Below are 27,861 nucleotides of genomic sequence, written 5' to 3'. Positions count from 1 at the left end.
AATGCATCTCGTTTGTAAACGTGATACTGTAAGGATCACACAAAAAGGAGATTAGTTATGGTTACGAGAAATTAATAGTATATTTTCGAGGAAACACTCGTTCTTTCTGAGACCAAATACAACGTTTTTTTAAAAAAATTATTCAAGGCCGAATTTCTGATTGACCTGTCGCGACTAAACGAACAATACAAGGCATTTAGTTTGAAAGTTCAACAAGTGGATACCGGAAATCCGCCGTGAAAGCGGCAACAATGAAATTCTTACAGTGTTCCTTCGAAATCTAGACTTGGCCGGCTGTTGTTGTTGTCAGTAGCTAAGTGACTACATGTAAAAGCAGGCGTGTCATACCTAACTCGGATAAAAAAAATGTCAGTATTGACCGTCCAGTTGGGTCAGTGCGGCAACCAGGTGGGTCTGGAGTTATTTGACACCCTTTACAATGACGCTCAGGCAGGCCAAAGGAAAACATACGCTACTGCCAGCTGTGGACGCTTCTTCCACCAAACTGAACATGGAGGTAACAAGTTTCCCTTAGCTTTACTTTTTTGATTAAAGGTAAAGTTGACTCCGATCCCTTGGGATACCCCGCAAAAATGTCAACCTCTAGAAAGTAACTGATTGACTTTTTTTTACATTCTGAAGAACATATTGCCAGGGCAGTGCTGATTGACATGGAGCCAAAAGTCATCAAGCAGAATTTCAGCAAGACAGCCAAATCTGGCAAGTGGAAGTATGACAATGCGTCAGGCTTCAACCAGAGGCAGGGGACTGGGAACAATTGGGCGAACGGGTGAGGTGATTCACTTTTATGATTTATGTAGAAAGTGTCATTAGAATTATACACTACAATTGCATGGGTTAACAAGTACATGATTTATTTTAAACAAAATTTGAGGGGCACAGGTTGCATGGTGTGCTTGTGGTTAAGATGTCTGTCTCACGGGTCTGGGTTTGAATCTCAGCAATGGCCTTCATGAGTGGAGTGTGCAGATTCTCCGGGTACTCCGCTTTCCTCATACATTCCAAAAAAATGCATGTTCATTTCATTGAAGAGTCATCAAAATGTGAACCTCATGATGAAGAAGACTGTTTAAATATATTCATCTACTTTGCATTCAACAAATTGAACGAGGACATTTTTACGCCTAAAAAATGCATGTCCCCTTAAATATACAAATATGTTGCCCCAATGATATGATATCATAAATGGTATGATGACAATAGAGTGCAGCTTGTAAAACTCAAAACTTGTCTCCAGGTTTTGTATCCAGGGCCCTCGTCACAGAGAAGCGGTGGAAGACATCTTGCGGCGGGAGGTGGAACGCTGCGACCGACTGCATGGCTTCTTAGCCTTGATGAGTGTGGCGGGTGGGACGGGCTCTGGAGTGGGCACCTATGTCACTCAGTGTCTGCGGGACGTCTACCCCAAATCCTTCATTGTCAACCACCTAATCTGGCCATACAGGACAGGTGAGGTATGAAGACCTCTCTCGGCATGTGTAAGAAATGAGAAGTTTCAAAAGAATAACCGCTTTGTGTCTTTTAGGTGATTGTGCAGAACTACAACTCGGTACTGACACTGGGTCACCTCTACCAACTGTCGGATGGCCTCCTGGTGCACGAAAATGACACGGCGCACAGGATTTGCAGTCAGCTGCTCCATATCAAAGACATCTCCATTGCTGATATCAACAGGGTGATTGCTCATCAGCTGGGAACCGTCCTTCAGCCTGCGCTCACCGCTGACTCCAACGGAGTCTACAGCACGAATCCTCTGGGTGAGAGACACACCGTATGATATCCAGCATTGGGTTGATGTGTGACCAATAAACTCTTGCATCTCGGTGCCAAGGAACTGATGCAGGACAAAATGGCAACCTTTGAGATGGATAAAAATGGGTGGAAATTTCAGCATAATTTATATTCCATAAAAGTAATCAGAATACCGTGTATTTGGACATATGGGGGCACATAGAACATATTAACGCAAAGAAAATGTTTGACTTGACTTTGCTTTAAGTGATAGATTTGCTCTCGGGGTCCTTATCCACAAATAGCAAGGAAACATTATAGTAATTGGAATGAGACACACTCACAGTGGAGGAGAATGAGCCAACTGAACTGAACCGATGATTTGCTTGGATTATTTACTGCATGTACAGCCGTTAATTGCAGTTATTTCTGCTTTCCTCTCAGGTGAATTTGTGAGCGCCCTTGCATGCCACCCTGAGTACAAGCTGCTCAGCATGAGCACCATACCTCAAATGCCAAGTTCCTCCATTGCATTTACCGATTTCCGATGGCCAGCACTGATCAAACACTTGCGCCAGATGCTCATCTCCAACTCCAAGATGGAGGAAGGCAAGTATGGCCAGAAATGGATTATCTCCCGTTTTAAACTCTTGTACAAGTGGCTTTGAGTACGATGAAAAGCGCTTTCAAAATAAATGTATTATTATTATTTTCAGCACTCAAGGTCAGCAGCCTGTCGACAAAAAAAATTCTCTCCAATCTGCTAAATACATGAATTATAATGCTGAACAAAAATCAATGGAATGTCGTTATGATAATAGTGCACAACACAAATAAGGACAACTAAATTGATTTGTTAGATATCTTGAGATTCCTTTCAGAATCATTTTTTTTGCAAACACAAGCACACAAAAACAACATTTCAGAAATATTGAATCTTAAGTGTTATTTGAGAAACTTATATTATTTTTCCAAAGGGTTGCACTCTACTATTGCATATAATTTGGAAAAAGGCACCAAGTTCTTGTAATATATTCCAGTAATTGTCTTGTTTTGAATTTCATCTGTAAGGACTTGGGCTTTGGAACCGGAGGGTGACAGTTCAAATTATATTCAAATTCTTCCCACAAGAACTATATTTCCCACTTCCTTTTGGTGCAATGGTGTGTTGCTACCCATTACCCATTTCAGCCTTATGTATTATAACATAATATGTTCAGTATTCTTCCGACGTTATAAATGCACCCGTCACATCTTCAGGGATATTATAAAACACCGTATGTTGGCAGGTATAGACTGGCAGGTGCGTCCATTGGCTGTCTCCGAGAGGACAAGGAGTCTGACTGGATCCAGCGTCAACACTTCCTTGGCCAATCTGCTCATACTGAGAGGCAAAGACGTGTTCAGTGCAGAGACAGGTTTGACAGATCATGGCTAAATGTACTTTCATTTTTAAAAAAAAAATAAACATCAGCAGTTCTCCATATAGCTAATGTGAATAAAATCTCCACGCCAATAGGTATCTTCGACGATGCTGCCCTTTACAGCTCATGGCTCTCACCTAAAGATGCTTTCAACATTTGGAAATGCCCCGTCTCGTTTAATAAGTACGAAAAAACGGCGACGTTGGTCAGCAACAGTCAAGCTTTGATCGAACCATTGGACAACATGGTGAGAAAAGCTTGGAGTATGTTCGCTGCAAGGTGAGTTCTCCTCGGAGATGAGGTGCTCCCTTCTAGGGTTTAGGTAAAAAAAAGAATCATATTCTCGAATATCAAATCTGCAAAAACCATGATGATGTGGCAATTTATACAGTATATGACCAACCATGTCACGATCTTTTTTGGGGTGGAAGTTAAGAGTGGTTTTGTTTTGTTTTTGTTACAGGGCCTACATCCATCAGTATACAAAGTTTGGGATTTCCGAAGAGGATTTCCTTGAAAGCTTTACATTTACAGAGCAAATCATTTCCAGCTACAGTCAACTGGGCTGTAATGTATAAAACAGAATGGCAGACTGTCTTTTACCTTGAGGACTCCAGAAACACACAATACTGTACATGCAATGCTGCAAATATTGTACATGACTAATTCTATGATTAATAAATGTATTTTTGTTGCTCAAAGCATCTATGAATCATACAAGAGAGAACAATTTGAAAGGAACACCACCACATATAGTAATTATATCAATTTATTGTTTAAGGATTCCACTCAGTAACATTTGTATCACCGATTAGATAAAAACAGGCTGTTCATCGAAGTGTGGTACACTGCACAAAAGTAAAAGGCAGATGATGACCCACAACTTCAGTCAGCTTACAGACTGCTGTTGCCACGGGAGATTTAACAGCCAACACCAGTCTGATAAGCTAGCTGATGAGGTGGACATTTGGTGGCCCAGATGCACACTGCCAGGCTGAAACAAGAACCATAAAGAATAGGAGGACGACAAGGAACTACCACACACAGCGATAGTCAACGTAACTTGGACGCAGCCAGCTGTACAGCCCTGCCAATGTGTTCACTTACCTGGTAGATCTTTTCTTCAAGGGACATATACTTTTCCAGCCTTAGCACAATAAGCAAACCAATGAATCACACTTGGATACAAGTGTCATTATTGACATGACTTTATAGAAGATCCAATTCCAAGGTCTAATCTAACAGTACAGAACTAGAAATAGGACTAGTTGCCTTAAAGTACAGCGTCACTACAAACTGTCACTATTTTAAATCAAGATCACGTGACTCCTGGCCACATACTGTTTAAATTTAGAACAGAAGTACATTGATGCATAATGTCCATGATTGAGATATCTACACAATGTGCAAACCGTCAATAACACATTTTACATTGATATTGCTTTTTTTTCTCTCCTTTTTTTGGGGGGGTGACTGACAAGTCTAGGAGCAAATAAAATAATGTCTAATCGGTCCAAAATATGAGACTATCTCAACCCTGAAAAGAAAGAGCATTTAGAAGCAGTTATCCTGGCAGCACACTGTACAAAGAAATCAAAAGCCAGTCATATATAAATGTCACAAAATTAAATAAAATTTCAAGAACTATTTTCAAGGGAAGTCAAAACGTCCCATCTTTGCATAAGGCATTGCATCTGATCGGCAGTGCCCTTACACACAAGACACTCCCCCAAACCACTGCTTCACTTGTGAGTTCAAAGTACGGAATCATCAGAAAGTAAGACCATTAAATTAGCAGGATAACCAGGCGCTTTCCAGACCGAGTGAGATGAGACACACTACAAATAACGGTGGAGACAGATTTGAAAATGCAGACACACACATACCGAGGACACAAGTCTGCTTTGGCGCGTGCTCAGCCTCTGAGCGTGGAGGGTGAGGTTTGTTGGCAAGTCATGAGTGGACATGGTCCGAGCAGCAGCGGCCGCAGATGCACAGTCACTTCTTGGATGTTTGTCCCTCTTGGTCCCTTGTCACTTGGTCTTCTCCACCAAGTGCCTTTGTTGCTGGAGCCTCTTGGCATAACTCTGAGCCATCGAGTTGACGATGGAGATGACAAAGTAGCAGACCATGACCAGCACCAGCTTCTCGAACAGCCAGGAAAGCCAGTTGTCATCCTGGAGAGCAACAGTGATGGTGGATTGTTTTTTAACACGACATCAGTGTACTGCAAAATGAAACATTCATGAGTATCTAAAGGCCAAGTAGCAGTCAAAGACCAAATTATTTTGTTAAAATACAATGCTTCCCTGCTATACTACAAGTTAGCATTTGCACTTTCACTATATCGTGTTATTTTTTTTCCCTTATATTTTTTGACGTGTCTTCTCATATATACATTTACTGTAATGCGTTATGTAGGAAAGGAGAGCTACAGGCAACAACGCACTTCTCCGCTGTTCATTGAACAGTAAAACAATTGGCACACTTGTACAGAAGCTGGTGTTGCAATGTAATCTGGACAAAGTGACCATAATCTTTAACACTTCGATGAAAACCCTTAGTTGTCCATGACAATATAAATCTGTCTTGAAGATACACTGCAACCTCAATTGCTACTTTTTTTTGCAAGTGTTACGACATTCATTATGTCAACAGCAGAATGAAGTTCAAATCAAGTTTGGCCTTGATGATTATTCCATTTACTTGCCTTCAAAAGTCATAGAACGGAGTCCCTAGAAATTTAGGTGTTCTGTGTCAGTACTGTATATATTATATATAAAAAATATATATTATTGAAATATATGTAATTTGTACACTATTCGTTCTTCTGACGAATTGGAATTTATTTCTACGCTTCTTTTAAACTCCATTGTGATGACAGGTACAAAGGGTAAAAACCCACAAAAAAAACCCCTCAGTGTTTTGAAGTAGTAAATCAAGTCCATAACAATGTCCATTAATTAATCAGTAACCTAAGTTCTTCATTTGAATGGAAAGATAACTATTTGCAAATGAAATAGTTTGGGCTTACCGATGCCTTTCTTCTTTCACCATGATGCAGCTTGTTCTTTTGTGCTTCCAGGTAATGGCTGAAGGGCTTCTGGAGTGATGGTCCTACTTTGGGTACAGACCTGGCAAACAACAAATCAAGGCAGGGATCAGAATGTCTTTATTATACTCACCCAAAAACTTCTAAAAGGAGGAGCCCAAGCTCAGAGCATGAATACAATGAGACTTTTTTTCTATTCATTTTCAAGCAAAGATCCCAAGAGCAGCCATGCTGCACATGAGTCCAGCAGGAGGAGAAGCAAGTGAAGGACTTGGTCCTCAGCCCTTCTTTTATACTCCTTAGCTTTCCTCGGGCACTTGTGTCAGCCCTTTCAACCGGGAAGTGACTCGCCATGACGTCATCACCCTTACCACCCATATGGGTGCAAAGACATCTAATCAGTGCATACTTGCATCCTTATTAGGCAGGGTATGCTATCTCTTCAGGGGGTGGAGCAAAGCACGATTGGCTCACGATTTCTGTACTTTCACGGCAAAATATTTAAAATACAATTAAAAAAGAGCAACAGTTCCAACAAATGCGGTCTGATCCGGACAAAGGCATACTGCCTAGAGTTGCAAAACTAGGAACACGACTAAACTAACCAACTAAATCAACGACAGCTGATTTCACTCAGACTGACTCGCCGTGCTCTCCTCATGTTGTCATGCGAGCACACACGGATGGACAGACCGCGCATCACGGCGAGTCACCGAGCTTCTGTCAGAATGACATTGACTTCGCTGAAAACAGAAGCGGGATCATCAAAGTCCATCCATTATTTTGGGGTAGTATATTGATTTATTTATTGTTAATGAGTGGATGTTATGCCATGGTTTTTATGTTATACGGCTCTCCGAGTCGAGATCAGAAAATAACCAAAACATCCATTCATCCATAATTAAAAACACACACACACACATACATATACAGTGTGTGTGTGTGTGTACAGTATATATATATATATATATATGTGTGTGTGTGTGTGTGTGTGTGTGTGGACACACACACACATTATATTTTGGAAATTACATATAGGAACTGTTTTTGGATCAGAAAATGACCAAAATATGACTTTTGTAACAGTGGGTCACGAGTCATGACTTTGCACCAACGGAGGGAAATGCAGGTTTTAGGGTGACAGCAGTTGAGAACCACTGCAATAAAGCACCTGACCTGACAAGACTCACATGAAGATACTGACCCAATGAGAGACACCATTTGCTCTACGATGTGCTTGCTGAAGGTGATGATAACAAACAGCTTCTGTTGACAGATGACAAATAGCAAATGCTGTAAAGTGGGAGAATTTACGAGACAACGTTTAACTTGGCTGAGAGACAGACCAAGGCTGAAATTGACGACAGACCTACTAATGTTTACCGATTAGAAAATCTAAACGTGGCAGTATGTTCGATTTCGAGCTGCAAGGAATTTGTTGTGGTTCACAGTGTTAGGGGGGGGGGGGGGTGGGGGGGGCACACCGCAATATTCTCTCTCATGAAAGTGATCAGCATTTTAAAGTAAATGACGCATGAATCCCTTGGACAATTCTAGACAGGATATGACATGAAATGTCCACCACGTTCAAAGCATAAACACACAAATAAAGCCTCTAGGTTTTCAAGACATTTTATTGGGCTTAACTTTCTTCACTCATGTCCACTTTACATCCTCTTGAACCCCCTGCTGCGTGACGGGACCCTTTGTCTGAAATGTGCGATGGTGAGGTCACTGGCTGGGACCACCCAGGGATGGAAAGGTATACGACTCACTGACTCACATACACAGTTACTCAAACAAGGTTCATATTAGTCACTTGTGTGGAAGACTGAAAAATTATCAATTTACTGAACAGAACTTTCTGATATGGGAGAAACGGAAAAAGACCGAACTATGGAGGGCTTCAGGCTTCTTTTTCCCTGTTCTGAGTGTTTGATTTTTGTGTTGTAAGTTCTTTATATTTAGTTATTTTTCCCACGGTGGGTCACGATTAGAATAAACCTGCACAATTGATGTGTTATTTTGGTGGGCATTAGCCTTGACATGTCAGTTGGATGAATGGAAGCACTGACCTGAATGTGCATCTTGATGATGGCTTTTCCAATGAGAGTTGCCCCAAAGAAGGTCCAAAAAGGGACCAAGAAGTGCCCACAGGTGATTCCCGCCAAGTCAAAAAGAGGATTTGGGATCTAAAGGGATACCACACGGTTCAAAAACTGTCCCCTACAACTATCATTGTAAAAAAACGCACAAAGATGAAGACGAATCTTGACAGCAAATTTTCCTACCGAAGCACAAGCCAAGATCCCAAAGAACCCCACTTTCTGCACCATGTGTTGGACTCCCATTTTTGCTCTGGTGACAAAATCCTGCAAGAGGAAAGGAGAAACATTTTGTACAAAACCAAGCTACAACAAACTATCTATAAACAGATGTGTTCAATTATCTTTGGGTGTGAGCCTCTTCTTAAAAACTGACATAAAACAGTACCGGTAATTTACAAACTGTATGCCCTGGCATATTACAAGCTGATTTGAAAGACAAATGTAGTAAATACTCGATCTGATTTTTTTAACCTGACAATGTGAGTGAAATGTGTGATTTTTAAATGTATGTGTATGGCTGTACAAAAAATGTGAGTCTCAGTCAGAATATTGGTAAAATAGCTAATGTTTTTGTCCTCCTTGTGTTTGTTTTACAAGCTTTGGTGGTATTCCTACAAAGAAATTGAATGTTTCAAAATACATAAAATATATGTGACTTAAAATGTATAATTTATGTTCATTTGAATAAATTCTCATAATCAAACTTTATTTTACACAACATATTTGGCTGATAGTGCCGACAGAGCCATTTTATGTGCCTCTCCAACAGCAGTATCCAATACATATTTAATCGGTAGTTGTCGACCTCATAGCGTAATTGCCTAAATCAATATTTTAATCGTAAAAAATGCATTTGTTTTGGGTGACAAGGTCACAAAATTTTCAATCAGGTGGGTTAACACATAGGTCACAGGGAAAACAAAAGGTTTCTAAAAATATTGAAAAATGACTTTTTTTAATGCTATGTGGCTGACGATGTAATGTCACGACTACAAACATAACGCCTAAGATATTTACCTCGAAGATGAATTGAATTATCATTTATCATTCAAATCCTCCAACAATCCATCCATCCATCATCTACCGCTTATCCGGGACCGGGTCGCGGGGGCAACAGCTTTAGCAGGGAAGCCCAGACTTCCCTCTCCCTAGCTACTTCTTCCAGCTCTACCCGGGGGATCCCGAGACGTTCCCAGGCCAGCTGGGTGACATAGTCTCTCCAGCGTGTCCTGGGTCTTCCTCGGGGTCTCCTCCCGGTGGGACATGCCCGGAACACCTCACCAGGGAGGCGCTCAGGAGGCATCCGAATCAGATGCCCAAGCCACCTCATCTGGCTCCTCTCGATGTGGAGGAGAAGCGGCTCGACTCTGAGCCCCTCCCGGATGACCGAGCTTCTCACCTTATCTCTAAGGGAGAGCCCGGACACCCTGCGGAGAAAACTCATTTCGGCCGCTTGTAACCGGGATCTCGTTCTTTCGGTCACGACCCATAGCTCGTGACCATAGATGAGGGTTGGAATGTAGATCGACCGGTAAATTGAGAGCTTTTGAGGCGTGTTGGTGGAGTTGAGGAGGTCTTCGAAGTACTCTGCCCACCGGTTCACAACGTCCCGAGTTGAAGTCAGCAGCGCCCCATCCCCACTGTACACAGTGTTAGTGGTGCACTGCTTCCCCCTCCTGAGACGTCGGATGGTGGACCAGAATTTCCTCGAAGCCGTCCGGAAGTCGGCTTCCATGGCCTCACCGAACTCTTCCCACGCTCGGGTTTTTGCCTCGGCGACCACCGAAGCTGCGTTCTGCTTGGCCAGTCGATACCCGTCAGCTGCCTCTGGGGTCCCACAGGCCATAAAGGCTCGATAGGACTCCTTCTTCAGCTTGACGGCATCCCTTACTGCTGGTGTCCACCAGCGAGTACGGGGGTTGCCGCCACGACAGGTACCAACCACAACTCAGATTGGCCGCCTCAACAATAGAGGGCACGGAACATGGTCCACTCGGGCTCAATGTCCCCCGCCTCCCCTGGAACATGGGAAAAGGTCTGTCGGACGTGGGAGTTGAAACTCCTTCTGACAGGGGATTCCGCCAGACGCTCCCAACAAACCCTCACAATACGTTTGGGTTTACTACTACTCCCACCCTCCAAGGACTCCATAAAGGGTGGGTATGCTGAGCTGCTGTTTGGTGCATATGCACAAACAACAGTCAGGACCCGTCCACCCACCCGAAGGCGGAGGGAGGCAACCCTCTCGTCTACCGGTGTGAACCCCAATGTACAGGCACTGAGCCGGGGGGCAATGAGTATGCCCACACCTGCTCTGCGCCTCTCACCGTGAGCAACTCCAGAGCGGAAGAGAGTCCAACCCCTCTCGAGAGAACTGGTACCAGAACCCAGGCTGTGTGTGGAGGCAAGTCCGACTATATCCAGTCGGAAATTCTCTGCCTCACACACCAGCTCGGGCTCCTTCCCTGCCAGAGAGGTGACATTCCATGTCCCAAGAGCTAGCTTCTGCAGCCGAGGATCGGACCGCCAGGGTCCCCGCCTGTGGCTGCCGCCCAGCTCACATTGCACCCGACCCCTTTGGCCCCTCTCATGGGTAGTGAGCCCATGGGAAGGGGGACCCACGTTGCCTCTTTGGGCTGTGCCCGGCCGGGCCCCATGGGTGTAGGCCCGGCCACCAGGCGCTTGCCAACGAGCCCCACCTCCAGGCCTGGCTCCAGAGGGGGGCTCCGGTGACCCGCGTCCGGGCAAGGGAAACCTTGGTCCATATATTTTTCTCATCATAAGGGGTCTTTGAGCCGTGATTTGTCTGGCCCCTCACCTAGAACCTGTTTGCCATGGGTGACCCTGCCAGGGGCATAAAGCCCCAGACAACTTAGCTCCTAGGATCATTGGGACACACAAACCCCTCCACCACGGTAAGGTGACGACTCACGGAGGGGCCTCCACCAAATAACACCAAATATATCAACACACATTTCCTCAGACAATACAGGTTTGTGTCTACTTTGTATATTTGTGAGGAAAAGGTGATATGTTATGGTCATTATACAAGCTACAGAACACGATCTGTTGTTTTCTTATGATGGTAATCGGCTGTTACCCAGTGAGGAGGGGTTACCCAGTGAGGAGGGATCACCGGATCAGATGGTGATTGTGAAAATGTACTGCACGCCAGGGTTCTCCAATTACCGTCTCGCTGACTCAGCATCTGATCTCAACAATGTCCAGTCATGTGAACCTGCTTCCTGACAGAGCTGTCTGTCATTCAAATTAGAGCCCGTGAAAAGAGAGAGGCAGGCGGGAGGGATGCAGACAGCACAAAGCCCGGGGGATGATTAAAGGGGGAGCAGTGCTCAGGGTGACTCACACGTGCACACACAAGGATTTACTGGAAGCGTGAAGAAGGAGGGGCTTCACTGAAGTCACGTGGCACTATGGGACCAATGACTGGACAGTTGGTTCATGGTCAGTTGGCATTCTGAGGACTAGCGGCTACCCGTTTTGATAGAAGTTGTATATATGTTGTGCATGACATGTAAAAGAGGAAATGGGAGTTGATGACATTCATATTTACGGTAGATATAAGTCTACACACCTCTTTTCAAAAAGTAACGAAAAGCCTACTTGAACATCTGAACTTTATTCGGGGTTAACCAGAGGTACTTTTAAGCAGTGGCAGGTCTGTGGTGACAACACGTTCAGACTTGACACAGCCACGTCCTCGGGTATAAGATGGTGCGCACATTTATCGAATCGCATATTCACAATTGTCTTTTGCCCGTTGAAAAGAAATTGGACAGCTCATTCGTCACATTTTATATCACAAAATCTGGTATTTGAACAGGGATGTGTAGACTATTCATACCCACTCTGTCCATACAATGTGTTTCGAGTTTAGCCCTTTTCTGCCTTCTACGAGGCTGCTGAGATTTTAGTGTCGTCACTATTTGAGAGATGCTTATCTTGTTCTTTGCTGATGAACTCTACTGAGCAACTTCTTTCCCCAAAAAATTATCTTGAAGCCAGAGCAGCGCACCAGGCACAGTTGTGGCTATTGCAGTGTTTTCAGAAAGCTCTCATTCGAAATGGAATGACATCAATGATTGCCGTTTCATATTTTGCTCATGTGACAAGACACTTAAAATTGGTGGTATGGTTTTAAAACGTAAATGATAACGGCATCAAAACAAACGCCTGTGTGCAACTCGGACCTGCGCATTCTCAGCCTGCTCCAGCATCTCCTCAAATTCCTCATATTCTTCATCTTCAGGATCAGCCCCAGATTGACGTGCCGCTCTGGCCATGAAATATGGGGGCAGCTCTCCGATGGCAGTGCCTGCACCCTAGAAAGACACAAACTATTCTTTGAAGTCTAACATACTTTGGTAAGAACAAGGTTAACGGTATTTGAGGTCAGGCAGAAATGCTGGCCTAAATTAAATTCCTGCTGACATTCTGTGGGCCCTGCTCCTGGCACTGCCCAACATTTTTTCCCCCGGATCCCCTCCGGCACCTTTGAGTTGAGAAGATTAAAAACAATGTCCACTTACCCACATGCAGGCTTCAAGGCGGACCTTCGACATAATGGAGAAGAGGGAGATACTCCCTTCAGCCCCTGCAAGTTGAGGACACACAATCTGGTCTGGGTACGGAGGCTCTGGGAAGTCCGTTGAGCTGCACTCATATGCTGCCAGTGTCACTGATGCTATATGAGGGCCCTAAGAGAAACAAAAGAGAAAGAAAATTCAACTTACTACTCTGTGTTGGATTGAAGCTTTGAGAACAGAATGAACAATGCAATGTCAATATTTGATCTTATTCAGGAGTGGCAAACCTTTTAAGTTTTTCTCGGGCCATTTTGAGTTCATTTAAAAAAAATATGACAGAACAATTAAACAAATTATAATTATACGTTATAAGCATTTGTGGCTGTCGTGCTTTAGACCTTTTGCGAGAATGGTTTTTAGAATTGCATGGTGGGATGGATCAAATATGAAGGCCATATCAGACAAATAATCTTCAACTACGGTCTTGCAGTGCAATCCATCCATCCTTTTCCTCTAACATTAGCACTGTAACATTTTCTGTTTATCTTCTTTGCTGGGGTTACGTATTCATGTTTCTTGTACTCCCACCAATGGGCAATTTACAGTTTTCAGTGTGAGCGCGAATGGTTGTTCGTCTATGTGTGCCCTGCGATTGGCTGGCAAACAGTTCAGGGTGTCCCCCGCCTAAACAGTAAAAGAAAAACCCAAAAAAGATAATGGAGGCCATGTTCCATACTGGCGGTCAAACCTCCCTCATACACAGATGGGAGAGCAGATTAGGTCATCTTCTCCACATGAATCACACGACCACTAACATACACATTGACATTTTGAAATCTCCTTTTGCACTTTTTTTTAGCTAGAAACAGCGTGTGAAACAATGAAAGGAAAAAATATGTGAATGGAAATAGCTGAATCATGTGCCCTGGACAAGCCCAAATTACCATGCCAATTTATAGCTTCCCCATCTGCTTGCATTTCAGGATTTCTCTTCTTTCCCCCAAAACCACACACACACAGCTTTGAAGTTATTTAAAGTTATGCCTGGACATTCAGTAACGGCCTGTTAAATTATAAGTGAAGCGGGAATCTGAAAAGTCAATCTAAATATTTTCTTTGTGTGGGCCTTCTGTAAAAAGTGCTCAGTCACTGTCCAAAGAAAACTATGGATAAAAGGGAAGAAATTCACAAACTTGGGAGGCAAATGCATTTCATGGCAGCCTTGAAAGTAGCCAGAATATACCAGCATCGTCACTAAGATTAAATAGTGGAACATTTTCATATGTCTCAGAAATGTTGAAAGTGCTTTTTTTCCCCATCCTATTATGCACTGCAGCAGGAAACAATATGGTTTCTCAGAACTACATTTCAAGAAACATTTCTAACTCAAGGGATAAAAACTTGTATAACTGCAGCTGCTTTCACAAATACCTCCCTAATTTAAAGCATGTAAAACTATGATGGCTCCCAGGTGGGGTAGACTTCCACTAAAGCCAGATGGGTTACAAAAGTGAACAAAATAGCAAAGCTTAACGGGTGGTTTGTGTGTCGAGTTAGCAGCATGTTGACCAAATGTATCCATAAATACCATGTCTACCAGGCCCCACAACCCCCTCCCATAGCATAATTGGAATCTTACCAGATAGAGAAGGAAGGTATGCAGACCAGTCCCAAGGCCAACAGAGGACAGAATTCCGAGACCTACCCAGTATGCACACCAAAGGAACTTTTTCTCGAGGTACTGAACATACTGAAAAAGAAAGAAAAATAACAATATGTCCATTGTGTGCAATTAAGAAATAAATACATACATCTCAATAAACATTTCCGAAAGAACAAATTTGCTCAAATTACCTTTTAATCATATTATTATAATTAATTAATCTACATGAAGACACTGATGATGTAGGAAATAAATATGCAACACTTTTTTTTCTCCAAATTTCTGCAACTATTTACAGTACATTTTCAAATGATCACTTCACCCACATTCCTAGGAAATCACAATGTCCCATCACTGGTGAGATATTTTTAGAACAGACCCACAGCTTACTCATGTCATTGGGAGTGACTTGGTTCCAGTGGACATTATGTTGGTGACACATGCAGTGAAAAACTAAGATTGTGTAGGTTTTAAATTACAGGTTCTGGGGTTTTAATCTTGATCACGAGTTTTCAGTAAAAGGCCATATAAAGAATTTGGTCACTAAACTTCGCGTGAAGGTTAGGTTCATTACCTGAAAAAGAAACTACTTCTCTCTCAGGGTGACAAAGAAATTTGTGAAAGCAAACTTCTTGCCCATTCTTGTCTTTGGGGGACACGTTTGATTTTAGTATTTAAATACCAATGTCTCCAGTCAAACAGAAGAATTCAACAACATTCACTCAAATGCTCAAAGGTTCCATGTAAAACTGTGACATTATGGTTACAAACCCGTTTTGTAAGGTGACTTATCTTTAACCTTTAAACTGCTGATATAGGAACAGGTTTATCTTTCACTCACATGCGCACAAACAAACTCAGCCTTACTTTTTGATGTGATCCCTCTATAGAGTAGGCAGTAGAGAAGAGACTACATAACACCAAAACTAAGAACACAATCCTCCGTCGTTGCCAAAGCCTGAGCAAGAAAGCAAATAAACAAAAAACATAAAATGTTAATTATTTTTTAAGTTATGCAGGCATGACTTTTACCAAGAACAGGATAAAGTCAACAGACCACTAAATGGGTCAAGCTGGTGCTGTGTACAAACAACATGATTTAAAAAAAACAAAACAAAAAAAAAGCAGAATGAGGAAAACCAATTGAGCTTCTTACTTAATTGTCCACTCCTTTAACTTGATTAAGCTCTCCAAGAGGAAGTAATGGAGCGTAGTTACAGGCCTCCTCCATAACACAAGAGAAAGGCGCTCTTCCTTCTCTTTCTGTCGCCTTTCTCTTATTGTTGAGTCTGCAAACAAACCACAATCGCGATCGTCCTGACATTCTGCATTTGCATCTACAGTAATTATTACATTAGGTCCAATGGTCAACGCTGAATGCATACTACATCGGATCTAGTTCTGTACTCAGACTTGGCTTTTCCGTTCTAATATCGACCTCCTTGCTCACTTTTATGACTGATGCAATCAGCAATTCATTTGCAGTAGCGTTTACGTGACATCGATTAAACGAGCTGCCTTCCGAAGAAATTAAGTCGAGATATTTCTGATAACCAACCTGTGGTGTTGCCATTCTGTTTTTCTTTAATTCCTGTGCGTCTTAGAGGCTTTTCACAACTGTCTCCATTGGCTGCCATGTCAGTCAATGTGTAACTCACCGGGAAAGTCTGGGGAAGACAGAGAATAAATTACAAGGTGTTGTTTGAACAACTAAATTAGTGCCAGTCTATTACTACAACGGCTCCTTGTAGCTTACGTTGTGTTCAAAAATATGAAACACTCAATTGTGTTTAAAAATACACAACACTGGATTATGGTGTTTAAAAACACAAAACACTGTGTTGACAAAACCCCCTGAAACATTTCTGAGTACCACCACTCTCTCGCGTCAACACTTGCCAGAAATAACCTTGCTAGTTAAGCTAGGCAGTCTTCATTATGGGACTTGATTGCAACACATTTCTTCACCTCCACATGCTAACCCAACCGGTTAGCCGACCCGCTGAGAGGGACGTCTGAACTCTACAAACGGAACATGCACTTCAAATAGCAACACGAACCTCCTAATCATGATATGAAAAACGCCCCTAGAATTACGGCAGATATAATTTTGCCCAAAACGCGTTATATAAGGAGTTAGCCGAGTGATACTTGTTCAAATGAAATGACAGCCGTACCTACTTCCTACCTTCTTCACCCGGAAACAAACGTGGCTTGTCAAAATAAAAATAAATATGGTTGGCTGTGAACAGAAATGTCTATAATTTACTCTTAAAAACGAGTTGCTGTCGAAATAACTGAAAGCCATACCATTTTCATATTTTTCTTCTTGTTTTAGATTAAATTCCAAACGTCTTATTAGTGCACCTTTAATGTGAAAATGATAACGTTGCGATGCGGCGGGACCACACTTCCCAGCATGCTTTGCCTCGCTCCTTGTAAATGTACAGTAGTTGCTCTTTTTCAGTGGTTCCGTGATGTCTTTGATGATACTCAAGATACAAAGGAACATCTCAAATGAAAGGACAGGAAGGCCATTCAAGCTTGAACGTTGGCTCAAAGGGAGTCGATCTGTGTGTAGAGTGAGCGAGAGTGATTTGTGGCCGACAACGATAAAGTGACTTAAGAGTCTCAGCGACTGTTCTCCTACGTTACAATATGATCCAATCCCTGCTTGCCAAATTTGTCAAAAATTTGTAATACAAACATAATTTAAAGACTACAACAAAGCCGAATTTGAAAAAAAATTAAATCAATGTATTTTAAAACAAGATGACTTTTACCAGCTGTAATCACACAGGCATATTCCTCTCACACATCCATGAGAAATAACTGCATGAGCAATGAATGTCAATTTTATTGCGCAGCAAAAATACAATCATTTTAATTGATTGAGATATACTGTACTTTTGGCCAGCACATTTCACATTCACATATTTCTCAAATGTTTTCTTTCCATTTCACATTTCTTGTTTACATCACATTTCTTAACATAAAACCTATCAAAAGTCATTTTTAAACAGATTAACACATCTGCTGGAAGATGCATATTACAAAATGTATTTGTACACGGCAACATGTTTAACTGTTAGTTGGTTTCATCAAACCGAGTCAAATATTGACCAAAGATTGCTGGCCCATTCTTGAGAACAAGCAAGTATTCAAATGAATATAACCATTGCTGTAAAACAGCATCATAATCCTAAACAAGCGTGAGGATGCAAAAAGTGCCACGTTTCTCAACTGCTGCAACAGCCAACAACACTGGTAAAATTAAAGCCTAAACAGGCCAAACAGATTTATTTCATTTTACAAGGTCTAAGGTTAGGTTATGAGAAGAAACCGTGGGCATTTGATCACCAGATGGCTTCTTCTATTCCTGGACGTAACTCAAGGAGGCCATGTCATAGCAACCCTTTCCCGTTGGCTAGTCCACTTTCATTCATCGTAGTGAAGTGAAGAAAGGAACTTATCCACATCCAAGTCATGGGGGAAGCAATTTATGAGTGTTTTCCTTTGCTGCAGAAATGAAAACAAAGAGTTTGATGAGGAAAATGGGTGGGCTTGATAATGCAACGTTCACCTGTCATTCTCCTGACCATCAATCAAAGGTTACTGAGTATGGAAAAAAATACATCCTAAAACCATGGTAAAAATCTAAAGAGTAATAATGCCGCAATGTGGTATGGTTAAATTTGGCTGACCGCTGGCAACAAAAACAAAACCATGTCCTTGCTTGTTTGTGGCCTTTTTGTTCTTGTATTTTTGTGCCTGTTTTTTTTTCTTTTCTTTTCTTTTTTGCAAGGTCATAATTGTTAAACCAAATACTGTTTTCAGTCAGTATTTTGCCGAGAACACTTTGAACCGTCTTGATGTGGTCTTGCATCACCTGTTTTGGTGACGTGTGATCTGGAGGCAATCTCGATTTTTCTGTCAATGGCTCAGCTTGAAAAGGTTGGACTCAAATTTCAAGTTATGAAGAGAAAGACCATTGATTAAAGTGGTCACTGCAAAATGCTGTACAAGCAACATCATTCAATGAGATTTGTACAGACTTTAAAAGAATAATAGTTATTGTAGATGTGCAATTATGTCTTACCTGGTTTTTCTTTTTGATGGGAGATTGTTTTGAAGATTTCTTAACAGGGGGGCTGGCAGTGGTTGGGGGTTGCTTACGTTTCTTTGAATTCTTTAAGCCCGTGGGAGACGTCTCGCCCGCTCCCTGACGCAAACTGTCCTTGAGTGGTGAGCCGGTCCTGGCGATGGCGGCACGCGACAAGATCATTAGTGTGTGAGCGGCCATATTGATACTGTTTTCACTGCCAGCCTCGCTGGCGGGGCTGCAGGTGGGGATCTCTGGGGTGTTATGGGGAAGAAGATTCTTCGGTGTTCCCTCGGAATCTTTACCCTTCTTCTGTTGCAGAGGAGTTCTTGGACTCTTCCTGGACTCTTCCTGGTTCGCAACAGCCCCTGGGATTCGTGCACCAGTTAGTTCTGGGCTGTTGAGTCCTACTGTTAATCTCTTAACAGGTCTGGGAGGAGAGTTGAGCCCTTGAATGTTTTGTAGCATCTCAACTGCCTGTATGGCCAACGAGCTGGTCTTTGTGGCAATTTTGGCAGCTGTGGATTGGGAACTTTGTGTGACAGCTGGAGGGGCCAAGTCTGCCGGTGCCGAGGAGAAAGGTGTGTGACAGGACTGCTGCTGCTCTTGTGAGCCAGCCATCACTTTGTTTTCTTTGTCAGCCATCACATTTGGTTTGTCCTGAGTATGCATGTTCTTCCCTGCCTGTTCTTGTGCAGGCTCTTTCCTGGTGTTCTCAACTTTGTCTTTACTACTTGCTGACTTTAGCAGAGAATGGGAAGACGACAACTCAGAGCTACCAGAATCCGTTGGTGGAGCTCCACTTACCGCATTCTCATCGTGACTGCGTTTCCCCGATGCAGATTTCAGTGTAGTTTCTGGTTCTGAGCTTTTCACAAACTCGCACTGTGACACATCAACGCTGTTTCCTCTTGCAATTTGAGGTTTTCGATTGAGAATGTTAGCATCTTGTTTGCCAGAGTTCTTTCTCACATGGCTTTGTTGTTGAGGGGAAACGGATTTAACCAAATTCCCAGGGGCGTTGGAATCTGCTGAGCACCTCAGATCCTCAACCTTCCGTTTGTGCCTGTTTCCACCTAGGATAGCAGGCCTTGTAAAGGTAGTGGTTCGTGAACGACCTTTCTTGGTCTGCGTGACACCTTTTGAAGTTGATGTATTCACAGATGAGGCGGCCGTTGCTGGTTTAGAAGTTGGCGGCTGAATTTTGGTCGATGACTCAAAACATAAAATTCTTTTATGGCTGGAACTTGAATTCTTTGGTTCATGCTGTTGAAATGCATTCTGCGTCGCCTCACTGTGCATGGTTCCTAGAATTCACAGAAATGTAGTCAGCGAAATGAGCAAACATGCTGCTTTTTTTTTTTTTTTTTTTTTACTGTACAAGCAGGAAAAATGAGAGCAAATGCATAGCAACTGAGTTAGATTTGGTTTTTTTTTTGGCCACATACCCTTGAATGTTATATTATGGCAATAATAACTATTTAGCCAATGAGACACTATCAAGGCTTACTTCTAAGCATGCCATGCTATACAACAGGGCAGAATACCTAGTACAGTGTACACCCGGTATTCACAGCAGATAGGGACCTAGCTCGCCCACAAGTTGCGAAAATCTCCCTCTCTCTCCCTCGCTCCAAATAGTAAAAAAAATCTTAGAATGGTCTGTAGTCCACTGTACTTGTTTTGAATGATGGAAAAGCATTTATTTCAGCTGTCCTGAATAGGTAGAGTGCAGTGTAAAGGTGGAATAAATCATAATTTTAAAAACCTACACAGGTCCAAAAGGATTCTGAAATCAATGTACTGTACATCACCATAATGAATCTGGTAGTTACGGACTGAAGGTCAGCTAAAACTTACCACCGGTTGTGGACTGTTTGGCCGCAACCATCGAGAGTTTGGGATCCAAAGTTATGGTTTGCTGCATTGTCAAAACAACTCTAATCAGTACTCTCATATGTACCAGTGTCATGAAGAGAAACGAAGAAGCCGAGAAGTGCAATTTTACCGGATTAGACACCATCTGGACATTTCCAGGAACATTCTGTCCCACAACAGACACAGGAAGCATCATAGGCTTAACAGGTGATGGTAAGATGAGTGGGGAACCTGTGAAGAAATTCCAACACATTTTTGTTTTTATAGTAAAGTAAGCACTCACTAATGAAGCTAATAAACGTGCTACGGCATAAGAAGTGTTTCTTACCAGGGACAAGGCTTTGCTTAGGAGTTGCTGCTGAAACACTATAGGGGTTGTTTTGGCGCAAAAGTGGTAGTTTTGAGGAACCAGCAGGCACTTGCACCGGTCTGCCTGAAGGATCTGCTGTCAGGGGTTCCGTCATGAGGAAATAGCTGGTACTTGCTGCTTGGAGCACAGGGTTAGCAGTGTCCAAGGCTAGCTGAATAATGTAGCTTTGTTGTGTTTGCGTCGTTGGTAAAGGATGAGACGGGACGAGTGCTCCAGCTCTACTAGTTGAATTCGCCATCGGTGTTTGTGTTGCTGTTAACTGATGAAATGAAACTTGTGCTCCAGCTCTATTCGGTGATTTAGCTTGCTGCATTTGTGTTGTTGATGTCAGTTGATGGAAAGGAACCAGTGCCCCAGCTCTACAAGGCGAATTACCTCGCTGTGTTTGTGTTGTTGCTGTCAACTGATGAAATGGAACTAGTGTCCCAGCTCCACAAGGTGAATTGGCTAGTGCCTCTGACCTTTGTAAGCCATGAACTGCCAGTGCAGTTTCATCCAACTTTGTGCCTCTCGGTGTGCCAGGATCTGTGGGGGACTTGGCAGGCGAGGAAAGGTAGATTGTGGGTAGCTTTTCTGCGGAAATACTGGAAATGGCCTGATTCAAAGCCGTACCACTTGAGGAATCTTCATCTGGGTTATCGCTGATGATGATCTTCAAAGAAACGACATTACTGGAATCAGTCACGTCTTTCATTGGGGTGTTAAAATTGCTGGTCGCCAAACTAGATTGAGCAGCGCCTAGCATTCCAGATATGGAGGATGTGGTGGAAGTAAATGTGGATGAGTCGAGTGGACTCGTTTGAGGTGTACCAACACTGGAAGAGAGAGGGGGAGAAACGGTGGCGCCTGCAGAAGAAAATAAGCTATGGGAAGACTGAGATGTCACTGGGAGATTCATCTGAGATTGAATTGTTCCACCACTGATTGCCACTGAAGGGAGAGAGGGGTTTCCACTCAATTTAACTGGAGCAGGAGACAAAAATACAGGCTCTTCACTCTGCGAAGATAACAAAGATGCAGCAGGTTGAACTTGAGAGCCTTGTTCTTCTTTACTTTCCTTCTGATTGTCCACATTAATGACTGGTTCCACTGTAGAGGTGGCTCTCGATAAAAGGTCAGCTGTTGAGTCGATAAGGGACATTGTGGTGGGAGAGTTGTCCTTAGTGACACACTCCAGTTCCCCGAGAGTGGGTGTACTGTCCAAAATAGCTGAAGTATTCAATGTGTCGTCAATATCCATTGGTGATGCATCAACGCTATTATTGAAGAGTGAGGCTTTTTCCTTTCTGTTTTCACCAGGCGGCTCCTCAAGAGGAATGAACAGTTTTGCAGAACTGTTTTCTATCTGGGATGACCTGCTGCTTGACCCGAGTACACTCTTCTTTAAAAGGGGGTTTGATTTTCTGGTCTTACGATCTTGTATAGCTTTGTTCTTCTCCATTGCTTCTGTTAAATCTGATGTATCTTGCAGTGCGGCACCTGTTAAATGAGATGGGTACTTGAATGATTCATCTTAGTCTCTACTTGAGGGATTTAAAGCTCAGCTCAGAATTTGGGTGATCAACTACCTGGATTGCTACTCTGAAGCTGCCCGACTGGAGATGGTGGTGATCCGGCATTATCACTCTCCCCTGTCTTATTGTCCATTTCCATAGTTCCTGGTTCTCCATCAGTACGGGTTTTATCTGCAAAGTAAAATCAGCGTTATGCATTCATAAATTGGAGGAATTATGCCATATTTACACATTACATATTTCTACGACAGATAAAGCAAAGACAATGTAACGCTTACTATTGTCAAAGAGGTCAAACAGGGCCTGAAAGGCGGGGTCGGATTCCGTTTGCTTCAAAATGTCATGGATTGCATCCTCACTCATATGTATTTCTCCCTGAATCAGAGGACAAATAATCATGTTAATATTTAATTGAAGTGAGGGAATATCACAAACAGTACTGTATAAGGAATGCTTGTGATAAAAATAATAATAATAAATAGAAAATGAAGGACAGTTATGAAAATTGAGCACCTGTAGTCCAAGAATCTCATCAATTGACTGGTCATCTTCTATTGAGCTTGATGGGGCCTTGGGTGTTTGGGGAGTTGGCTCACTAAGGTTTGAGGGGAAAACAAGAAGAAAATGCATCATGGTTTTCGGGAAAAAAAGTACTTTGAAGACTACTGTCAAAATCTAACCTAAATGCAACACTTACTTTGCAAGAATTTTGTTGATGTTTTCAGCAAGTTTTTCCTGTAATGATCTGTCTCCCAGAATCTTGTCACGGGCATTTTGTATCACTAGTTGCTGTGGAAACATATGTTTGGGGTGAAATTTTCACTTGTGCAACTATCCATATATCTCATTCTGATTAAATGCGGGATTGCACCGGTACATACTGTATACTTACAGGAAAATTCTCATCAACTACTTCCTCAAGTTGTGGTTCAGCAGTGACATTGCTGGCAGGTGTGCTGTGTTTACCAGGACCACTGGAGCCTCCCAGAGCACCGCTCCTTTTCCTTGGAGTGTCCCTGAGGACAAAACACAACATTAGATTGTTTAATAGAACAGTACTGAATAAAAATATGACATGAAAGTGGTAACATCGCAACATGAGCATCAAATGTGGATGGTAGAGAGGGAAACAATGTAATTATCAACCTGTTGTGTTTTAAGATACTCCAACATTAATTTCAGGTCATAGTGCTATTTAATAACATTAGAATATTTTTTAGCCAATGTGTTGGTAAACCGTCTGTGTGCAGATTAAAAAACAAACAAAAAACAAAAACAAAACAGCTTTCTTTACCATTTCCGTCGCCCTGGGGACATTGGTCCTGGATTTGCCCGTTGTTCTGACACTATTATCTGTATCGGGGAATCTCCTGAAAGAGACAAGCGTGGGTATGTATTTTTTTTCTTTCTTTGGTTTTACATTTTCCATGTCACATACTATTCATATTGCAACCTTTTTTTTCTAAACAATAGAAAATGAAACACATAACGCTGCTATGAGATACTTACTTTGTATACTTAGTGATCGGCTGATATCATGGAACTGCTGCGATGTTGCAGTGCCCGGGGGAGCTCTGATTTGTGGGGAGTTGTGGCTTCCAGGGGTGGGGTGGCTAAGCATACTCTGCGAACTAAGTGCTTGGCTGCTGATTAAGGATGTTTCCGAGGAACATACCAGACTGCTTGCTGAGGTCACCGTCAAAACTTGTTGTCTCGCCAAGTTTGCCAGTCCAGCACGTGAACGTGCTATAATGGAAAAATACCATTTAAAATATTTGTTTAGTTTAGGTGCAGGATTAAATGTGGATACTCTTAGAATGCTAAATACAGTTTCGCTGCATAGTCAACACATCAAACAGTTCAATATAACCTCAGATTTGAAATACCCTTAAGGTCGGACCATTTGGAAACCAAAGGATAGTTTTGTGGGGGGGGATTTTTTTTTAATATTCTTTTGAAACACACAATAACTCCCCCTACCACCATGCAAGAAGCTGACAGCGAGCATCCAAAGCATGAACTTTGCATGTCTTTTGTGATGCCACCATGCAAAGAGGAAATTGATGGCTTAAATGGCCACTTGCAATGGAATTTATGATGTAGTGGACTTATGGTAGTGATAAAAGAAAACATCATTGATAAAACAGGAAAATTATACTGTACGCAACTCAGCTGTACTCAATGACTTGTTAGCACTCTCTCGGTACCAAATTTATGGCATCAACATACTGTATGGCGGTTAAATGTTTTTTGTATGATAGTTAAGAGTGTTAAAAGGCGCAATGCACAAAGCTGGCTTGCTTTCAGAAGTTTCTTCTTGACACTATGCCTTCATCAACATGCATCTCCCAAATTCATCTCTACAGTTTGATTTTATTTAATCCCATCACATGGTGGTCATTTAATTTTTATATTTGAATAACAGGTAATAATGAAACTTAAAATCTCATTTTCGCTGTTAACTCATTCAGTACCAGCTAATTCTAGACCAAGTCTGAAAAGACGTTTAAAAACGTCTTTGGGAGTGAATGAGTTAACAGTAGTAATGTTAAATAATAAAATTAAATATATTTTATGACTCAAAACATTTGGTACTGGACCATCCATTTACCTCACCGCTTATCCATGCTTAGGTTCGAGAGGTACAGCCTGAATTGTTCGCGGGCAAATCGGAGGGTACACATAGATGAACAACCATTCACGCTCACAATAACAACTATGAACAATTTAGAGTGTTCAATTCACCTACCATGCATGTTTTTTGCAATGTGGGAGGAAACACAGGCATGGGGAGAACATGTTAACTCTACACAGGAAGGCCAGTATCCGGATTTGAGCCCACGACCTCTGCACTGTAAGGCTGTGCTGAAAAGTTGCCCACCGTGCCATCTATGCTGGAACATCCATCCATCCATTTTCTAAACCGCTTATCTTTACATGGTTCACGGGCATGCTGGAGCCTATCTCATTTGTCTTCAGACAGAAGGCGGGGTACACCTTGAACTGGTTGCCAACCAATCACAGGGCACTCATAGACAAACAACCATAAGCGCTCATAATTACACCCCGGGACAAATTAGAGTGTTCCATTAACCTGTCATGCATGTTTTTGGAATGGAGGAGGAAACTGGAGTACCCGGAGAAAACCCACGCGGGCACGGGGAAAACATGCAAACTCCAAACAGTAAGGTCAAAGCTGGAATTGAACCCTTCACCTCTGCATTGTGAGGCGGACGTGCTAACCAGTCGACCACTGTGCCGCCACGCTGGAAAATAAATTTGTATTGTATCCGTTGGGGAAGTTTTTTTAGGAAATTGAAAACAATGGAGGCGGACAAGCTTCCAGTGTATATGCACACCTTCCATGCATTGCCAGTTTATTTTTTGTTACTCACCTCTCTGACTTGCTGACATAGCTGGAGAACTCTGTAAGGATCTGAGATAAAGATAAAAATTACATGTTTATGTTTTGAGAAAGAGTTTTTTTTTAATCAATGGAAATAACCCCCCCGCATGTATTTTATAAATTGCTTGCTTAGACACAGAGTCATTTTGAATGTCCAGTGAACCGAGCCAAACAAATGTTTTTAGGCTGTAGGGTGACGTTAACAGTGCCATCACAAGCAAAGAATTAACGTTCAGAACCACATTATAACAAGACATTAACCACCCATACACTGTTTTGGAATAATTCAATTGTTATTACTTGATTTGTTTGAGTGTAAAATCCAGCTTTTTCCACAATGATGTCATCATAGCAGGTACTTCATGGCAAGTCTCTGTAAAAAAAGAATGAAATGGGGGAAATTATTTAACCAAATCTTGACCCATTAGCTAGTTATATTTCAAATATTAAACGTGGAAATATTACCTTTGGCTTTGGCAGCCATATATTCATTTAAAATGGTTGTTAGTCCCTTCCCAAAGACAGACTGTGGGGAAGAGAAATAAGGCAATGCAATTTCATTTATACAGGACATATCATACACAAGGTATTTCAATGTGCTTCACACAGGCAAAGACATAATATATACGAGCATTTACAAACTGATCATTGAAAGATGTTTAGAAGCAAAGCAGAGAACCCAAAAGTAGATTCCACAAACTACCAGAACTTACTGGCAACATTTAACATCATTAACAGAAAACTGTCAAAGCTTTTTAAGCTAAGTAAAGAAATAAACATACGTTTCTAAAATAACTAAAAGGGAAATAAATATTTAAGATTGTTTAGAGGCCCTTGATCAATGGGAGGGTGGGGGACAAAAGTTTTTGACCTGGATTTAAAAGCCTTTAGACTCAGGGCTGATTTCACTTCTGTTGGCAGTTTATTCCATTTGTCTGCAGCATAACAGCTAAATGCAGCTGTCGACTTTGAACTCTGGGCTCCACTATTGACCAAAGTCAGCATATTTCAGAGCTGCTGGGTTTATATTCAAGCAGCATATCTTTAATATATTCAGGACCCAAACCACTCAGTGATTTATAGACCATCCATCCATGTCTGACCCGCTTATCCTCACAAATAAAATCTATTCTACAGCTAATTGGGAGGAAGTGTAGAGCCTCTATGACTGGAGTAATATGATCTGATCTCTTTATTGTGGTCAGAACCCAAGCTGCAGCGTTCTGACTTTGCTGCAGCTGTTTGATGCTCTTTCGAGGGAGTCCAGTAATAAGACTAACAATAATGAAGTCTACTGGACATAAAAGTAAATATGTGCAACTTACAAAAACACAGGCAGGGAGAGTTCCATCTCCCATAGTGTGTTCTGCGTATTCTTTCAGGTTGGGGCTCTCTTGAATGAATGCTTGGGTTGTAGCGGACAGACCTTCTTCCTGTAGATAGCCTGGTGACGGAAAGGGGTACATTAAAAGCTGGATACAAGGTAACTCTCCGAAATACAAACAATATTGACACGCCCAACATCGCTTTACTCCTGTGGGCGCTACGAAGCCCAGCGGATGGGCGAATTCAATTGACAACGATGTTTAATACGTCATTATATCAGCTAATGCTAGAGCTACAAGATGTTCGCTAGTTCTGAACGGACTTACCCAGAACAAGACGAGCAACGTCGGATGGCAGCAACATGGCTGCCAGCTGATTCGTTCAGAGTATATAGCCTCAAATACGTGAGCTACATACTCAAGAAATAATAAAAAAGATAATTTATCACGTCAAACTTCAGCTCTATGTTGTGAATGCGTCGTAGTCAAAAGGCGGGGAACTCGAGCACACATAGCCACTCATCCTGGCAATCATAATTATGGGGGTTGTAGTTCGATGTCAATTTTGTAGTTCCCAAACATCAAACAGCCATCTACGTTATATTACACTCCTTTCCATTTTGTACATGTAATTACTCACTTAATGCATATATCGGGGATACGATGCTTTCCATTGTTTCATTAGGTCCAAATATTAACATTTATGAATTGTTCATCAAA

At 42.1% G+C, this 27,861-nt stretch overlaps 3 protein-coding genes across 7 annotated transcripts; 1 reads left to right on the top strand and 2 right to left on the bottom strand.

Moving 5' to 3' along the window:
- Positions 1-273: 273 nt before the first annotated feature.
- On the top strand, positions 274-3,817 carry tubd1 (tubulin, delta 1). The gene is made up of 8 exons (XM_086125938.1): positions 274-517; positions 643-790; positions 1,259-1,475; positions 1,547-1,778; positions 2,197-2,361; positions 3,042-3,170; positions 3,272-3,455; positions 3,640-3,817. Exons 1-8 carry the CDS (start codon positions 367-369, stop codon positions 3,752-3,754), a joined length of 1,341 nt encoding a protein of 446 aa, XP_085982064.1. The 5' UTR covers positions 274-366; the 3' UTR covers positions 3,755-3,817.
- A 110-nt stretch (positions 3,818-3,927) lies between these two features.
- vmp1 (vacuole membrane protein 1) lies at positions 3,928-16,751 on the bottom strand. 5 transcript variants are annotated; one of them, XM_086125935.1, is made up of 12 exons: positions 16,724-16,751; positions 16,105-16,213; positions 15,703-15,835; positions 15,414-15,504; positions 14,523-14,633; positions 12,887-13,054; positions 12,548-12,679; positions 8,520-8,600; positions 8,304-8,420; positions 7,433-7,494; positions 6,211-6,310; positions 3,928-5,353 (listed from the first exon to the last, which is right to left on the bottom strand). In XM_086125935.1, exons 2-12 carry the CDS (start codon positions 16,181-16,183, stop codon positions 5,210-5,212), a joined length of 1,218 nt encoding a protein of 405 aa, XP_085982061.1. In that variant the 5' UTR covers positions 16,184-16,213; positions 16,724-16,751; the 3' UTR covers positions 3,928-5,209. The 5 variants fall into 5 exon arrangements, with proteins under 5 accessions (XP_085982061.1, XP_085982063.1, XP_085982060.1 ...); XM_086125937.1 differs by having other exon boundaries at positions 16,728-16,744; XM_086125934.1 differs by lacking the exon at positions 16,724-16,751 and adding an exon at positions 16,303-16,703.
- A 628-nt stretch (positions 16,752-17,379) lies between these two features.
- On the bottom strand, positions 17,380-27,644 carry npat (nuclear protein, ataxia-telangiectasia locus). Its single transcript, XM_086126012.1, has 17 exons — positions 27,469-27,644; positions 27,142-27,260; positions 26,282-26,342; positions 26,117-26,189; positions 25,806-25,846; positions 23,920-24,156; positions 23,705-23,780; positions 23,303-23,426; positions 23,108-23,199; positions 22,924-23,005; positions 22,689-22,785; positions 22,465-22,581; positions 20,855-22,375; positions 20,657-20,757; positions 20,509-20,569; positions 18,646-19,955; positions 17,380-18,065 (listed from the first exon to the last, which is right to left on the bottom strand). The coding sequence occupies exons 1-17, from the start codon at positions 27,503-27,505 to the stop codon at positions 17,985-17,987; spliced, it is 4,230 nt and encodes a 1,409-aa protein (XP_085982138.1). The 5' UTR covers positions 27,506-27,644; the 3' UTR covers positions 17,380-17,984.
- Positions 27,645-27,861: the final 217 nt, after the last annotated feature.

This window comes from Hippocampus guttulatus, chromosome 12 (genome assembly GCF_054856545.1).
Source record: "Hippocampus guttulatus isolate MCC_2025c chromosome 12, RoL_Hgut_1.0, whole genome shotgun sequence".
Classification (NCBI taxonomy): Eukaryota; Metazoa; Chordata; class Actinopteri; order Syngnathiformes; family Syngnathidae; genus Hippocampus; species Hippocampus guttulatus.
This window is presented reverse-complemented; position numbering and strand designations above follow the sequence as displayed.